The following is a 15,537-nucleotide window of genomic DNA, read 5'->3' on the forward strand; positions in this document are numbered from 1 at the left end:
CAAGCCTTCCACCCTCGCATCAACTCTAGTATGAACCGTTGATCTAGCAATGTCGGCAAGCCACTGGATCTGGAATGCACAATACAATGACTATTATTACGTTACCTACGATGGTGCGTGTCAAGTGGTCCTTTCCACACGTGAAGCTTGCTGACCCACGCACCCTAGAGTGTAATCGACCGGTCTACCACTGGTTTAAGCAGACAGCGCAAGCACTGCCTCGACAGGACTCCGCCGCTCAACAGGACTATGGATCCTATACGGCTCAGATGCCAGACCCTGCACCTCCACAGTTCGGGACTTTGACAGGCGCCATCAGGGGCACACCCCAGACAGGGTGGTATGACTTACTAGATTCGAGTCAGTATCGGATCTCTGTCATTTGGCAAACACGCTAAGTTCTCCAGGTTATCGCATGCGAACAGGGACGGAAGCGCGCAACTTCTTCGTCGTGGGAAAAGTAAGGAATGGTATCGCTGAAAAAGTTGAGATCTAATCACCTCTTCTAGGTATTCGCAATGCTGTATACCGAGGCTGCTGGCGGGTATCAAGCTCAACCTCTCGACGATGCTTACACTACTGTACGGTTCAATGAACGTGTGCATACGAACATCAGACGCTTTGTCGTGGTGGAAGACAAGCATGGATTTGTTTATGCATGGCAAGTCATTCGCGACGCACAACAATACTGAACTAACATGAATTATAGCGGTATTGGAACCTATTCTGGTCGGGGAACGTTAAAGAGTGGCATCAATCCAGCAGAGCATGCTATTGTATATCTTTCAGGTACTGACTCAGAATCGTGCTACCTGCCTGGTGAGCGGGAAGCCGGGATGACTAGAGATCCTATCGAAGTTGTACCTGTGGATAGCAGTGTCCGTATAAGGCCGGAATCGCGTATTCGATTTGGCAAGACCTATCCTATCGAGAAAAATGTCAAAGTCAAGGACATCGGCATAGTGCATCCGTCACATAGGTACAAACTCGTAGCTTACTGGCAAGATCGGGACGATTATGGTGGCAGCAGCTCATATCTGCGGAGCACGCCGAACTATGCTATATCGGAGCCGACTCAGATTCCAGACCCGGATTCAGATAGCGAAGATGTGTTACTCCTCCGTAGAGATGCCGAGCACCATCTATCAGCGGTTGCTCTCGATAGTCGTTTGACTGGCGACTTATCTTCAGGTCTGTACCATCTGTCACTGGTAGAGTACCATCGACTGACTACTCGCAGATTACCAGGTCGTTCAGAATCCACGCGGTTTCTTCAAGAAAGGCACCGTCTTCATGGTGCCCTGGCCGGAGCCTGGCGGTGATTTTGTCAAAGATCGAGTGGGCCCGCCTGTCGTTGTGAAAATCAGAAGATTCGTGGTGATCAGGCCGAAGAATACGTTTTGTTTGTGTCTGCCCATTCACACCTACGGTGGTCAAGCAACTACAAAACCGGGAATCAATCCACAAGACCACGCTGCAGTCATAGCCGAAAACGATGATGTGGACTATCGGCTGCCAAATGAAGCGAAGCTTGACAAGACGCCCTTGCGAATAAAGGTCGAGAATACTTCTACGGGACCAATCGACCGTGCGTCGCGCATCAACTTCGCAAAGATCTATACCGTGGAATACAATGTCAAAGTTTGGAAGGTTGGCAGGATCGTCTCAGATTCAGTTTGGCAAATGGAACAATACTTCACGGAATGCTCGAGAATTGGAAACAGTTGAAAGGAAGCTTTTTCGCCGTTATTGGCGAATTTGACATTGAAGAGTTTTAGCATTCTGCGTTTCGATTCCTTAGCGATGTGTTCCAAGGCTGAAGATTATCGCTACACCGGTCCAGGTAGGCCGACCAATGAGATTGTGGGATGATCTACTAAGCATGCGCACACATGCGGGCAGACGGCTCAATGAATGGTTGATTGGACTAAATAGAAGCCTCGCGTGCTTCAACGCCCTTCTCATAGTACGCATGAGCTGGTTGTATGCAGCCTTCGTGGCTTAGGCTGCATTTCCCCTCAGTATATAGCGCCCACGTCGTCCGTGTATGCCCAAGAAATGTGAGACTATGGTCGAGTTCATCGGAGCCGCCGCTGCGAGCCTGCAGCTTGCAAAATACAGCTTCAGTGCTGCTAATGCCATACCAGACTTTGCACAACGAGTGCGCAAAGCCCCCACTACTCAAGGCCGTTGGATCGACCAAGCAACGCTTCTTGCCAACGCATCGCTGGAAGCTTATAGACAACTTAATACCAATATTATCCCTTCAACAATCATAGATCATCTTACCGAAGATCTGAATAGTGTCCAATCCGAACTGCGCAAGACCACGATACACACCGATGATGGAAGAGTAGCGAAGATGTGGAAGAACATCAGGGTCGTAAGGAAAGAGACTGAAGTGAACAAAGAGATGCTAGCTATAAGTCAGCGTATTGTATTATGTTCGCACCTAGTCACGTTAAGTGCTTGCTCACTTGGAAGGTAGAAGCCGTGCTGACAGTACTAGGCTGAATCACGTGAACAGCATATCGACTGTTTATAATCAGTTGTCCTCAGCTTCAACCAATACTTTGGTCGCTCACACTGTACGCGCATCAATGTCACCTTTCTTTGCTGAGACCATCATCTCAATTGACAAAGTAGCTCGTTGTTATGTCATGCTTGACAGCTAATTATAAACAATATCTAGGCCCTGTCAACGACCAGCGCGCCATCATTACTCCTCAATCAGCCCGCAGCCTCTACCACGCGCAACATGATGTTCATCGGCTGTGTAGATCAACTTCAGAAGCTCCTCACGAAGATCAAACAAACAGCGCAGTCTCTTACCGCCATACATGGCCTCGGAGGACTAGGGTACGTCAGCTCTTCCTATAGTAGCTATGGTAACTATCCTTACTAACTCCTCTTCAGGAAGTCCGATCTAGCAATCGAGTTAGCGCATCGCATTCATGAAGAAACATCAGACTTATCCATCTTCTGGCTCGATGCCACTACCGGCGAAACCTTGACTACAGGGCTTCGCGCGATCGATGGCATCAGAGATATCGCCAACGATACGACAGAAGCTTTGACCGCTGCTGTGATACATTGGATGAGATCACCTATCTTAGCTAAACGCCTTTTGATCATTGACAACGTTGATGTAGACTCAACCTCCAGCACGATTCTAGAGAACTTGTTGCGGCCGACACGCGATCATCACATCCTCTTCATTACCCGTAGTCGCCGAATCGCATTACATTATTCGCACCCGGCAGATATCATCGATATGCCTACCATGTCCGAAGGAGATGCGCAACAATTGTTGCTTTCGTACATCGGGGCAGGTACTTGGGATGGAGAACCCACCACGAGTTTAGTGGAAACGCTCGAGTATCATCCGCTAGCGATCAAAAGCGCTGGAATATACATAGCATCTACCGGTACCCGGCTAACAAGATTTCTCGCGCTCTTGGAACAAGATGCGTCGTTCCTGACTGCGCTACTCGACGGAACGGCAGTTCCTCCGCATCCCAGAGCGGTACGTCAAGGAGATCATGACCGCATATACACGCTCAAATCCCTTGCAACTTGCAACGAAGATGTCCCTGCGATGCTCTTCGTCCTTTCGAGCTTGGATTGTTCAGACCTACCAGACGACTTCATTCTATCTCTTGCGAACACGGACTCAAGAAGAGAAGCGATAGACATCCTCAAAGCATATTCGCTTCTCAAGCCCATCACGCGAACCACAAGATGGAAGATGCCAGAGCTCGTGAAGCACACCGCTAGAGGTCAGCTGCTTTGCAGCCCCAACCGTGCTCGATTTCTGGCAGCCGCTCTCCAATTCGTTGCCCAACTCGAAGCACCACGCATGGATGCAACAAGTTTGGCCCAGAAGAAACATGCACACATAGCCTCAGTGTTAACAGCCGTCGCCACACTTGCTCCTGAACGAGAGTTCCCGCCAGGCATAATTAAGCTCGCCTTTCAACTGTCAACAATATTGTGCCAACTTCTGATTAACCAGGGAAAGCCATACGAAGCAATCGCTGCGTCCTCTCGATTCATCTCCTGGGCTCCAATCAGTGTGCAAAAGCTTGTCACTGCCTCCGACAGACTTTGCAGCAAGATCGGCATTGCTTATTATGGAAGCGGGGAGTTTACGACTGCGGAAACTATTACGAGAGAGGTGCTCCGATCGCAGATCTACACTATCGGAGAAGATCACCTGGACACTCTTCATAGCCTCAACAATGTTGGCTTGTATCAATGGGAGCAAGGTCGGTTCTCTTTGGCGGAGCGTTGTCATCGCAAAGTGCTGGAGCTGAAGCGTATCGTATGCGGGCCGTGTGACCTAGAAATCTTCTTCACTTTCAATAATCTTGCGCTATCACTGGAAAGCCAAGGAAACTTTGAAGAAGCGGAGATCTATTTTGTCCAGGCGTTGCGCGGACGACAAGCAAAGCTTCCAGATTCACATCCCGATGTTCTCGTCAGTAAGAGCAATCTTGGTGTCCTCAGGGGGCTACAAGGACGGTCTAAACAAGCTCGGCGGCTACATGAGGCTGCATTAAAAGGTCGAGAAGTCGCCCTAGGCTCGACACACCCAGATACATTGAAGAGCAAAGGTAATCTAGCACTGGCGCTCCAGGAACAAGGTCGTTACGATCAATCAGTCCAGCTCCTTCACGACATCTACCAAACATACAAAGCAGAACTGGGCCCGTCACATCCGCAGGCCATCAAGTCTCTTCGCAACCTTGCCTACATTCTACACCGGCAGTCCAAATTTGCAGAAGCAGAAGCGCTGATACGAGAAGTTCTTGATACATTGGAAGAGAAGCATGGCAAGGGTCATACGGAAACGTTCAAGACAATACACTATCTGGCTACGCTCTTGCATTGGCAAGAAAGACTCGAGGAGGCGATGGAGATGATGGCATTGCTTTATGATATGCAGAAAGCGATGTTGGACGACAACCATCCAGACACTATGGACAGTCGGAGGTACCTGGCGGAGTTGGAAGCAGAGCTAGTGGCGAGTGGGCAAGACTCTCACATCATTATCTCTTGCATGTTGTAGGTGTGAGTGTAAGTTATATACAAGTCTCATAGCGAAATATGTGGTATCGCGACGTTCGCAGTCGGTCTCCCACATTCGGCTTTCCCATCTTTTCGGCGCTGAGCTAGTTCAAAATCAAGCTTTATAGGTACAAGCATATAGAAGCACGTAGATGTGAGGATCAAAGCAAGTGAGCCTAAGGAAGTGACGTATATCTTCATCCTCTCTGCAAGGATAGTCCATAGATTTTTGCCCCTCTTTCCAAGCAACCATTCAAGATAAACGAGTGTCCATTTATGCAAGTAACCAACAGCAAGAGCATCCCCTTCTCCATCAAAACTTCCAATCCAAACGAGTGTCTATCCACCAAACGGCATTCGTCTTACGGCCAGGGTCATACACGATGTGCAGAGCGTAGGATAGTTGAACGAGAGGAAGTGACTGTATGCGACAATTGAGATATTGCCGTTGTCATCTATGATTGTTAGTCAAGCATGTGAGAAAGGATACCAAGAAGGGGTCCTGGAGGTATTAGCGCATGCTTGGATAAGCCCAGTCATAACTAGTTTACCTCCGCACCTGGATTCAACCTGTAACGAACCTAGTTCTGATGTGGCCCAGTCGGATATGGGTTAGGCGCAGGGCGCGGGGGTGGTTTGTTAGGTCTCTTGATACTGTTTTGATGTGGTCCTGTTGGGTACGGATTAGGTGCAGGACGTGGTGGCGGCTTGTTTCCTCTCTGGTTGCGCGAGCCGCGAGCTTTGTAGATCCGAGAAGTGTCAAAACTGGTGACTGCGGATGTGATCTTGAAGATACCACTTTGATGAAGCCCAGTTGGGTGTGGCTTTGGCGCTGGATGTGATGTAAGTGAGTTTGGGATGTTAGTAGTGAACCATTCCCATTCGAGGGCTCGACGGTAAAGCTGTGGGTAAGTAGAAGCAGACGCAATGTTGTTATGTACAAGACGCACTCGCAGAGTGCATTCGTCAGGATGAAACAAAAGGAAAGAAATTGTCAGGAATGGAATACAAAGGTCTGTAGTAGATACAGAAGCGTCGATAACATTGGAAACAAAAAGCAAGAGTCGGTTCACCTTCTCAAGAACAGCAGACAACGTGTGATGAAAACCATTCTTGGAGGCTGTAATGAAGCGACTTGTTAGTGAGATGAGTGTGGAATGCTGCGCTGCTGGAGGTTGCGGGCATCGCGTCTTGGGCGCAAGCGGAAGCGCGGGCGCCCACGCCGACCCGGTCAGATCGTGTCCATCGTCGCGCGTCGAGAGGCGCGTAGCCTAAGCATCGTCAAAACAACCTGCAGACAAGATTGTGCCCGATGACGAGGCACAACACAATAGTAAGCCTACCGAAAAGAGTTGGCTCATCCAAAGGCCGGACAGAAGGTTCGACATGTGCTTGTCAGGTATAGGTTGTGTTACAGGCAATCTGGCGACGTTGGGCGGCTGCACCGCGTTGCAGCCCGATGTGTAGGACGAATGAATAGATGAACCAGCCGGTGAGCACAACAGTGAGTGGCGTGGAAAGAGGCTTCACTTAGGTCCAGCACAAAGGTATAATTCAGGGTAACGCTCGTCGTTGAGGGAGAGAAGTTGCGACCGTTACAGGTAACAAAACTGGAGCGTCTACCAACACTTGGTCACTGTAGCGCGCGCGCAATATATATACCCCAACTCCAGGCAACAGCGAGGCGCAGTGACGCTCCAGCCTGCTCTGCGAAGTTTGGTGGGGGCTGAGTCATCCAATCGCCAATTCCTCACTTCCGATCGCTGACACCTATCGTGTTGCCGAAGACCACGAGCAACATGTCTCAACCCCAGCCGCAATGGAACCCTTCCTTCAACAAATGGCTGATCACTAGATGGAGTGACGAGTACCAGAGATATTATTGGGATCATCATGGTGAGTATGCCTCTTTCCACAAAAGCTACCTGTGGGCTGACCACCTGTATAGACGGGTATAGCTGGGTCTTCTTTGCATGGGCTCCTGTAGTCGCATCGCCATCTGCTCAACCTACGTCGCAATCATCGTATCAAACGAATGCAGAAATACCAGGCTCTTTGTTACCACTAGATACAGGCCAGCTTGGTAAGTTGCCTTAAAAACACACTTACCACTGCTAATCCTGTAAGGCTACGAGGTGGTCCGCAACCCTCGCAATTATTTCAAGATAGGAAGAATTTTCATGGTACTCTGGTCCGAACCAGACGGTACCACAGGGCAACCCTTCACGAAACAGACTAGATTTGTGGTCGTGAAACCTAAAAGAGAGTTCTGTTACTGCTTGCGAATTAGCACCTATTCCGGCCGTGCAACTCTCAAGCCGGGCGTGAATTCTAATGAACACGCAGCGGTAGTCCGCCAGGGTCACCAAGCTGTGGTGTACGAAGGCGAGATTGGCCTCAAAGAGCCCATCGAAATCAAGCTTGAAAATGAACAAATCGATGTCAGCCCAGCATCTCGCATCGACTTTGGGAAGATACACCCAGTACAGTACAACGTCAAAGTAAAGAACGTTGGCAGAGTCGTTGGGGAATCCGTGAGGCGACTCGAACAGCACTTGGCTGAGTTCCTAGGATGGGAAGTAGTCCTAAGACAACCAACTGAATACGCAGATGCGACGGATACAAACGAACAGCTTACCACGAGCCAATATGCCTACCAATACCAATACTGAATACAGATGCTCATTGTTGTGGTATCACGCCTGCCATATTCAGCCTTGCTGCACGTCGTATCTAATGGGCTACACCGTCACAGCTGATTGGACCTACACCCTTCCAAACGAGTGTCAGCCATACCGTCCTGGTCTGCCTCGTTGCCTCACTTTTGTTCAATCTTAATATGCCTCCCACCTCGGCATCTGGCTCTGAACATCAGACATCGTCGTCACCCACGGGATTTTAGTATGGCAGAAGTGCTGGCAGTACTCGGTGGCGCTGCTGCCCTCACCCAGCTGATCCATTATGGTTTTGTATCAGTCAGCACCGTTTCTGCCTTGTCGCATAACATACGTCATACGGCGGATAAGATCGATAACTGGATCGATCAAGCTCTTCTGATGACAAACCTTATCGACGATATCGACTGCTCAATCCGCAACCATACTCCAAGCACTATTCAACTCTTAGGACAATGTCGCAAAGACGCTGCAAGGCTACATACTTTACTTGCAGCATGCCGGAAGTACATGCTTTCGCAGAAACGTTCAAAAGCATCAGGGACAGTATTTGTCATGCGGAAAGAAGAGGAGGTGGAACGGATCATGTCATCGTATAGAAACAATTTCAACATCCTTGCATCGTATATCACTATGTAAGTTCTGCCTGAGCTGCTTTAAAAGCGTCGGTAGCTAACACATCCTTACTAGGGTCAATCTCAGTCGAAATGCAACTCAACCAAAACCGAGCGTGCGTACAAAGCTCGAAACATCATCAGGACGTCTACAACACATCAGAACAGTCTTGCGCACCCTCAGTATCGAGTTCGACGTGCCTTTTACCCGATTCCAGGATCTTCAGCGTGGTCATGATCTCCATGTGCAAGTCTCCGAGGTGTTGGAGACTACAATGCAATATCCAGCAGACCCACTTACCTTCGCAGAGACAGCAGCTCTGACGGTCCGCTTTTGCATGTATCTCATGATGACCGGGTGTTATTCGCGGGTCTTGTACCTTCTTGTTACATTCAAGGCGTGGTCTCGAGATGTGCTGCCAGCCTACTTCGAGACGGACACGACACTGAGCGGTAAAGAGATAACTGCACAGACATTACGCGGAGAACTCGACACGGCCCTGCCGATGCTTCATAGCCTGCATCGCTCTCGAACAAAATCTCTTGGAAGATCGGATATCTGCACTCTACACAGTGTCAATGGGTTAGGGCTGATGTATCATACCATGGGTAACAATCGCGCGGCAATACGTCACCACCAAAGCGCCCTTCGTTTGAAGAGCAAGATATTGGGACGCGATGATCCTGATACGTTGATCAGCGCAAACAACCTCGGAATTGTTCTACTCAGTCAAGGAGAGCATGAAACAGCGGAGAATTTGTTCGATAGATCACTGAAAGGCTGGCTCCAAGCCTACGGGGCCGACGATCTATTCGTTATCGCGGCAAGGAGCAACATCGCCATCGCGCTTCATTTCCAGGGCAAGCTCGACGAGGCTGAGCACAGCCATCGCTACGTGTACAAAAAGCGCCACCAAATCTTGGGCCCACACCACCACGAGACCGTCAAGAGCAAAGCGAATCTCGCTATTACGCTCAATGAACAGGGTCACCACAAGCAAGCTGAGGCACTGTACCGCCAAGCTCTGGCTATCTTCCAGGAGAAACTTGGAGTATCGCATCCAGACACGCTAAAGACGCATACAAATCTCGCGACTGCCCTGCACGACCAGGGCAAGTTCGACGAGGCAGAATCTGTAGTCGCTTTCGCACTCCCGCTACTTGAAAAGAAGTTTGGTGTGATGCATCCTGAGGCGTTGGAAGCTCTTGAGTTTCGCGCCATTCTCCTGCAGCATCTGGGGAAATTCTCCAAAGCCCTTGGCATCGCGAGAGGCCTGTACGAGGCACGCAAAAAGAAGTTGGGTTATGATCATGACGACACGCAAAGAAGTCTGCAGCATGTGAGAGGCTTGGCGGAAGATGTGGAAGAGGCGCAGGTCATGCACAGGTTTCCTTCAGCCGTTCTGGTCGCTGTTTGCTAGGCTTGACTGTTCCTGTTCTAGGGCCCTACCCCGGCAACCGTGCCTTTCTCTTCTTCACTATGTCCGCTAAATTATTTCGTACTCAATGTAACAGACCCGTCACAATTTGAAGCTACTCTGAATCAACTTCTCACTCAGCGCCCACAGTTGCTCGGCTAAGTTCGTGTCGGTCGCGTACGGCATGGCGTCGCACATCTGACAGTCATGCAGCAAAACGCCCTTCGACTCTGACATTGTGTCAGCACGCCCATAGCGCGATCAAGTATGCACTTACCGTCCAAAGCAGGGTCTAGTGCCGCGACTAGTACCGTCGCAGCCCCTTGATCATGGTTCTTCCAGAACGGGCTCGTCTTTCTAATCGCAGCTTCACCATCTGCATCCAAGTCGCGACTGAGACCAGTCCAGATGGCTGAACCGTCAGCAAGCTCCCTCGTGAACGACCAAACAGTCTTGTCGCAGCGGAGTACTCACATCCAGGATGAACAGCATAGCTCTTCACACCCTGATTTCCAAACTTCTCATTCATACCCACGGAGAACAAGATATTCGCCGTCTTCGCCTGTCCGTACGCGACATACCCGTTATACCCATCGCTTGCCGTCTTTGAAAACGCCGGGGGTAATGGCACATGTCTTTCTGCCTCAGGAACCTCCTCATTGCTCTTCTCCAGGTTGTAATCGGAAAAGCGCATTGCGCTGAGTCGGTGGCCCAGGGAAGTGAGGTTGATGACGCGTGTTGCACCCTCCTTTGAAGACGATACCGAAGCCAAAAGTTGAGACATGAGCAGATTGGTGAGCAAGAAGTGGCCAATGTGGTTTGCGCCAAATTGTCCCTCGATGCCCTCTTTGGTCGTTTGGCGCGTTGGTGTCATGATACCTGCATTGTTGATGATCAGATCCAGGCGGCCTGTCAACTGCGAGACCTCCTTCGCGGCGGCTCTGACAGATTCTTGGGACATCAAATCGAGGAGAACAATTTTGAGTGCGACGTCTGGATAGGCATTCTGGACGTTCTTAAGTACTTGTTCTAGTTTGTGCTTGGTGCGCGAGGCGAGGATCACGAGCTTTGGGTTCTGGGAAGCGATGGAGAGGGCTATGGAAGAACCAATGCTTTCGGGTGATACACCGGTGATGAGTACTATTGTTCTATCAACTCCGCATCTCGTGAGTGTGACGGTACCAGGCTTCTTACCACTCTTCCCTCGAATCTGGTCAGCGAACGCCTTCGCGACTTCGAGGCCACCCGTCTCCTGGTTCCATTCTGGATGTGTCAAGGTCGACATGGTGGCATATGGTACCTTCACAATGTCCAGCAGATCCATCGACATCAATTTTGATATATGATACCTTCTGTAGGCTTATAGATTTGGAACGATATCAACAGGGCTACATCATGCCCGCCCCACCATGTCTTTCTCCCTCGTAATTCGCAGGTCGGTTCGCGTCACCCCTTGACAGAGGGCCCAAGCTTCATCACAGCTACTTTTGTCTTCTGGCATCAGGATGCATGCCAACTTCAGACTCACATCAGCGTCTACTGCATCACACTCTCAGAACGGGGTCCATCCGGAAATGGCAAGGCGCAGTTGTAATGGAGGCTGCGGGGTACAGTGCGGGGAGGTTTAACACGATGTGGGGCAGGGACATGCTTCCCTTCACAACCCCAATAACCTCGCGTCACGCGTCAACACTCTTTACCCGGCAGATACGTCGATCCACTCCCCAATGATACGAATCCACGCCACGGAGAAGACATGCCGCGAGAAGCGTCCAACGTCTGCAAGCCCATGGCGCCACGACCCACGCCTGCACCCTCGGCCATCGGTATCATCTCGCCTGGATGAAGTAGCTGAGGCTATGGGTACACTGCCATATCGTCGGTAGATGCAGGCTGGCCAAGCCCCACGCTGCGCGAACGGATACCCGGTCGACGCGTTCAGACACCTCGAGCCTTTTCTCGCAACCAAGCGCGTTGTGTCACTCCTGTTCTGGTCGTGACGCTCTATCAAAGTCGCGTATGCCACTCCGTGCGAGAATCGACGACACCAAACTACCCAGCATGTCTTCTCTAGAGACCAATGGCAATGGCCCCGTCACTAATGGCGCGAAGCCAAAGACTGGCATCAAAGTCATCATCATCGGCGCAGGTACATCTCCTACTACCTACTACATACAATCCCTAACAACCACGACCAGGTTTCGGCGGCCTCACAGCAGCCATAGAATGCATCCGCCACGGCCACACCCCCGTCATCTACGAATCCTTCCCCTCGCTCAAGATCCTCGGCGACATCATAACCTTTGGCCCCAACGCCGGTCGCATCTTTGCGCGCTGGAGCGACGGACGCGTCGCACGCGACATGCGCAGCATCTCCATCGACCTTACCGAATACGGTTTCAACATCCACAAATGGGACACTGGCGAGATAGTCATAAACCAGAAGACGCCGCCACGCGACGAAAAGGCGCCAAACTTCAACGGACACCGCGGCGAGCTGCACGAGATTGTGTTCAATTACGCAAAGGAGATTGGGGTGGAAATTAATCTGGGGCAGAGGGTAGAGAAGTACTGGGAGGATGAAAAGGAAGCGGGTATTGTGCTGGAGGATGGGACGAGGGTCGCTGGTGATCTTGTGGTTGCGAGTGATGGTGTCAGGAGCAAGGCCAGAACACTGGTGCTGGGATACGAAGACAAGCCGAAGAGCAGTGGGTATGCCGTCTGGCGAGCATGGTTCAGCAACAAGGACATGATGGCAGACCCGGAAACCAAGCAATTCTGCGACAACGGAGACACCTTCAACGGCTGGATCGGTACACCTATCTTCCCCTCCTCTCGAACCTAATCTCATACTAACAACCATCCTAGGCCCAGACGTCCACTTCCTCTTCAGCACCATCAAGAACGGCACAGACTGCTGCTGGGTGCTCACCCACCGCGACTCGCACGACATTGACGAATCCTGGTCCTTCCCCGGCTACCTCAAAGACGTCAAAACCGTGCTCGAAGGCTGGGACCCCATGTGCTGGAAAATCGTGTCCAAGACGCCCGAAGAGAAACTCGTAGATTGGAAACTCGTGTACCGGGACCCACTACCCAACTGGGTCAGCGGCTATGGCTCCGCACCAGGCCACGGCCGAATCTGCCTGCTAGGCGACGCTGCACACCCTTTCCTACCTACGAGTGCGCAAGGTGCGACGCAGGCGCTGGAAGATGGCGTGACGCTTGCCGTGTTGCTGCGGAAGGCTGGCAAGGAGAATGTTAAAGGTGCGCTGAGGGCGTATCAGGATCTACGGTACGACCGTGTCAAGGCGGTGCAGAAGACGGGCGAGACGACGAGGGATATGTGGCATAAGACGGATTGGGAGAAGGTGAAGAAGGATCCTACGCTCATTCAGTTTCCGAGGGAGGATTGGGTGTTTCAGCATGATGCGGAGAAGCATGCTGAGGAGATGGGGGATGAGGCGATAAAGAAGTGTCGTGTTGGTGCGTAGATGGACGGCATTAGAGTATCGTATTTTCGCCGATTTTGGTTGGGTTTGCTAGGTGTGGTGTGTGGGAAGGATGGCGAGAACGCCGGTACATGATGAGAGGCTTAAACAGAGGAGTAGCATTCAAACGATAAACAGTCAAAGTACACATCTTGCAATTCCATGTGCTCAGCTATCATTTCCTCAAGCTGTGACTCTAGTCACCGTGACATAAAATCTCTCACACCTTCATGACAATCTCCTTCCCAGCTCATGCGCCCTTCTCCCCTACATCAACAACCTCCTGGTGTACAACCTGATCTTTCTCGCTACCATCCTTCTCGCTATTCCTTCTCTCACTACCAAGCTTCTCATTCCCATCACCAGCCAACACCCTCCCGGTACAAACATACTTTCTGAACTTGCGCGCAGGGAGCCTAGCTTCAAACATCTCGTCGATTTCCTCGAGCGTGCGGTTCTTGATCTCGGGGAGGTAAAAGTAGACCCAGATGACGGTTATGAAACAAGACGGGCCCCAGATCCAGCCTGCAAAGAAAAGCATGTCAGTAAGCTTCGTTGGAAATGTGGAGGTTATGTGTGAGAGGGGGAAATCGCTGAACGTACCGTACTCGGGTCCCCAGTTTAGCGACTCGGGATTGATAAAGTAGGGAGCTGTAAAAGTGGCAAGCCAGGCACCTGCGAAGCCAACAGCAGATGCGATTCCAAAAGTGTAGGAACGGAGACGCTGCGATGGGATTTCTCCGCCGGTGAGCCAAGCGTAGGCGGCGATCATGCCGTTGTAGCCTATGATGTACACGACTGAAAGACCAACGATGACCTTGTGCAAAAGTTAGTGAAGGAACCTAGATTGATGCTTGGAGAGAAAAAAAAGACGACTCTTACTTTTCCCGTGCTGGTAGTCCCAGGATGGACATGGTATACAGCCGCAATGATTAGCTGCGTAACGCCACAGATGGAAAGACCAGTCATGAGAAAAACGCGTCGACGGCCGATTTTGGAGATGACGCTGCTGTTCACCATGATGACGAGGACACCCACCGAGGTCAAAATGCACGAGTTCATAAAAGGACTTCCGACATTGGCCATCTACATCCTGTCAGTCATCACCAGGTCAAAGAACAATGAAGCGCGGGTTACTGACCTGGAAGAAGTACGTTCCGTACGCAATCATAAACATGGCACCAGATGCGGCCTGCGTCGATACCGCCGCAATAGCCAATAACGTGCGTCGCCGATCCACAGGATCCTTCCAGATATCCAAGAAATTCGCGCTTGACTTGACGGCTTTTTCCGCGTCAATGGCAGCTTGGATCTCTGCTACTTCTCCGGGTACGCTTTCGGGATGAGGACGCATCCAGAGTAGTGCCTTCTCTGCCTGTGCTGGTCTGTCCACCAGGATGAGCCAACGCGGCGACTCGGGGATGAAAAACATGCCAATGGACATGAAGAACGGGACGATGAAGATGGTGCCAAGCGGAATGATGTACGAGTTACGACCCTGCATGTCGTGTGTCGCGTTGTCGATGACGGTCCCGATGAGTGTGCCAACCGAGGTCCATATCTGGAAGACGGAGATCATGAGACCGCGGTAGCGCGCCGGTGCAGATTCCTGTTATCCCTTTTTCGTCAACGAAAGTGTGGAAAAGAAGGTGGGAGAGAGAGAGAGAAACCAAGGATAAGGAAACGAACCTGGATATACAACTGCGAAAACGTCATGTACCATCCATTCGCGATACCAATCAGCAGTCTCCCTGCGTACAAACCCCCCATACTCGTCGTAGTCATCATGACGATATTCGCAACGCAGCAGAGCACACTGGCCATCCAAAGACACTGTCTCCTCCCCAGTCTCGTTGCCAAGACACCGGCGAACGAGGAGCTGAGGAAAGCACCCAGCGTCATCAACGAGGAAATGAGCTGTTGGCGCTCTGTAGAAATGTTGTAGCCGGTTGGTACGGTGGGGTCTGGGTGGCCGAAGACTTCAAGAAAGCCGCGCATGGCTTGTAGACCGCCGATGGCGCCAAAGTCGATGCCGTATTGGAAGGGGGACATGGAGACGAGAGTACATGCTGCTAGACATTTCCAGTTGGAGAGGAGGCTGGAGGTTAGGTCGGGCATGGTAGCTGTTGTTGACGGTTCGATATAAGCAAGAACGCGATGCAAGTAGTGGTTGTTGTTTTTGCAATGCTAAATCGGGGGGATAGGTGATATCAAGCAAAGGCTGGATTTTGGGTGTTGGCTCCACCTCCCAGAGATTGGAGATTCTGCT

General features: G+C 51.0%; 4 protein-coding genes across 4 annotated transcripts; 2 read left to right on the forward strand and 2 right to left on the reverse strand.

The window, feature by feature from the left end:
• Positions 1 to 49: 49 nt before the first annotated feature.
• On the forward strand, positions 50 to 9,780 carry GT037_007151 (uncharacterized protein; the record flags this gene model as incomplete). The annotated part of the gene is made up of 12 exons (XM_038932198.1): positions 50 to 113; positions 169 to 340; positions 710 to 1,191; positions 1,241 to 1,650; positions 2,030 to 2,383; positions 2,693 to 2,859; positions 2,917 to 5,067; positions 6,926 to 6,966; positions 7,019 to 7,153; positions 7,417 to 7,558; positions 7,973 to 8,380; positions 8,436 to 9,780. 12 exons carry the CDS (start codon positions 50 to 52, stop codon positions 9,778 to 9,780), a joined length of 5,871 nt encoding a protein of 1,956 aa, XP_038784686.1.
• Positions 9,781 to 9,879: 99 nt separating this feature from the next.
• GT037_007152 (uncharacterized protein) lies at positions 9,880 to 11,062 on the reverse strand (the record flags this gene model as incomplete). The annotated part of the gene is made up of 4 exons (XM_038932199.1): positions 9,880 to 10,007; positions 10,055 to 10,189; positions 10,252 to 10,917; positions 10,972 to 11,062. 4 exons carry the CDS (start codon positions 11,060 to 11,062, stop codon positions 9,880 to 9,882), a joined length of 1,020 nt encoding a protein of 339 aa, XP_038784687.1.
• Positions 11,063 to 11,838: 776 nt separating this feature from the next.
• On the forward strand, positions 11,839 to 13,271 carry GT037_007153 (fad nad-binding domain-containing protein; the record flags this gene model as incomplete). The annotated part of the gene is made up of 3 exons (XM_038932200.1): positions 11,839 to 11,926; positions 11,976 to 12,590; positions 12,646 to 13,271. 3 exons carry the CDS (start codon positions 11,839 to 11,841, stop codon positions 13,269 to 13,271), a joined length of 1,329 nt encoding a protein of 442 aa, XP_038784688.1.
• Positions 13,272 to 13,518: 247 nt separating this feature from the next.
• Positions 13,519 to 15,386, reverse strand: GT037_007154 (general substrate transporter; the record flags this gene model as incomplete). The annotated part of the gene is made up of 5 exons (XM_038932201.1): positions 13,519 to 13,793; positions 13,872 to 14,085; positions 14,151 to 14,354; positions 14,410 to 14,877; positions 14,958 to 15,386. 5 exons carry the CDS (start codon positions 15,384 to 15,386, stop codon positions 13,519 to 13,521), a joined length of 1,590 nt encoding a protein of 529 aa, XP_038784689.1.
• Between the last annotated feature and the right edge of the window lie 151 nt (positions 15,387 to 15,537).

The sequence above is a fragment of the Alternaria burnsii genome, assembly GCF_013036055.1.
Source record: "Alternaria burnsii strain CBS107.38 chromosome Unknown 715, whole genome shotgun sequence".
Lineage (NCBI taxonomy): Eukaryota > Fungi > Ascomycota > Dothideomycetes > Pleosporales > Pleosporaceae > Alternaria > Alternaria burnsii.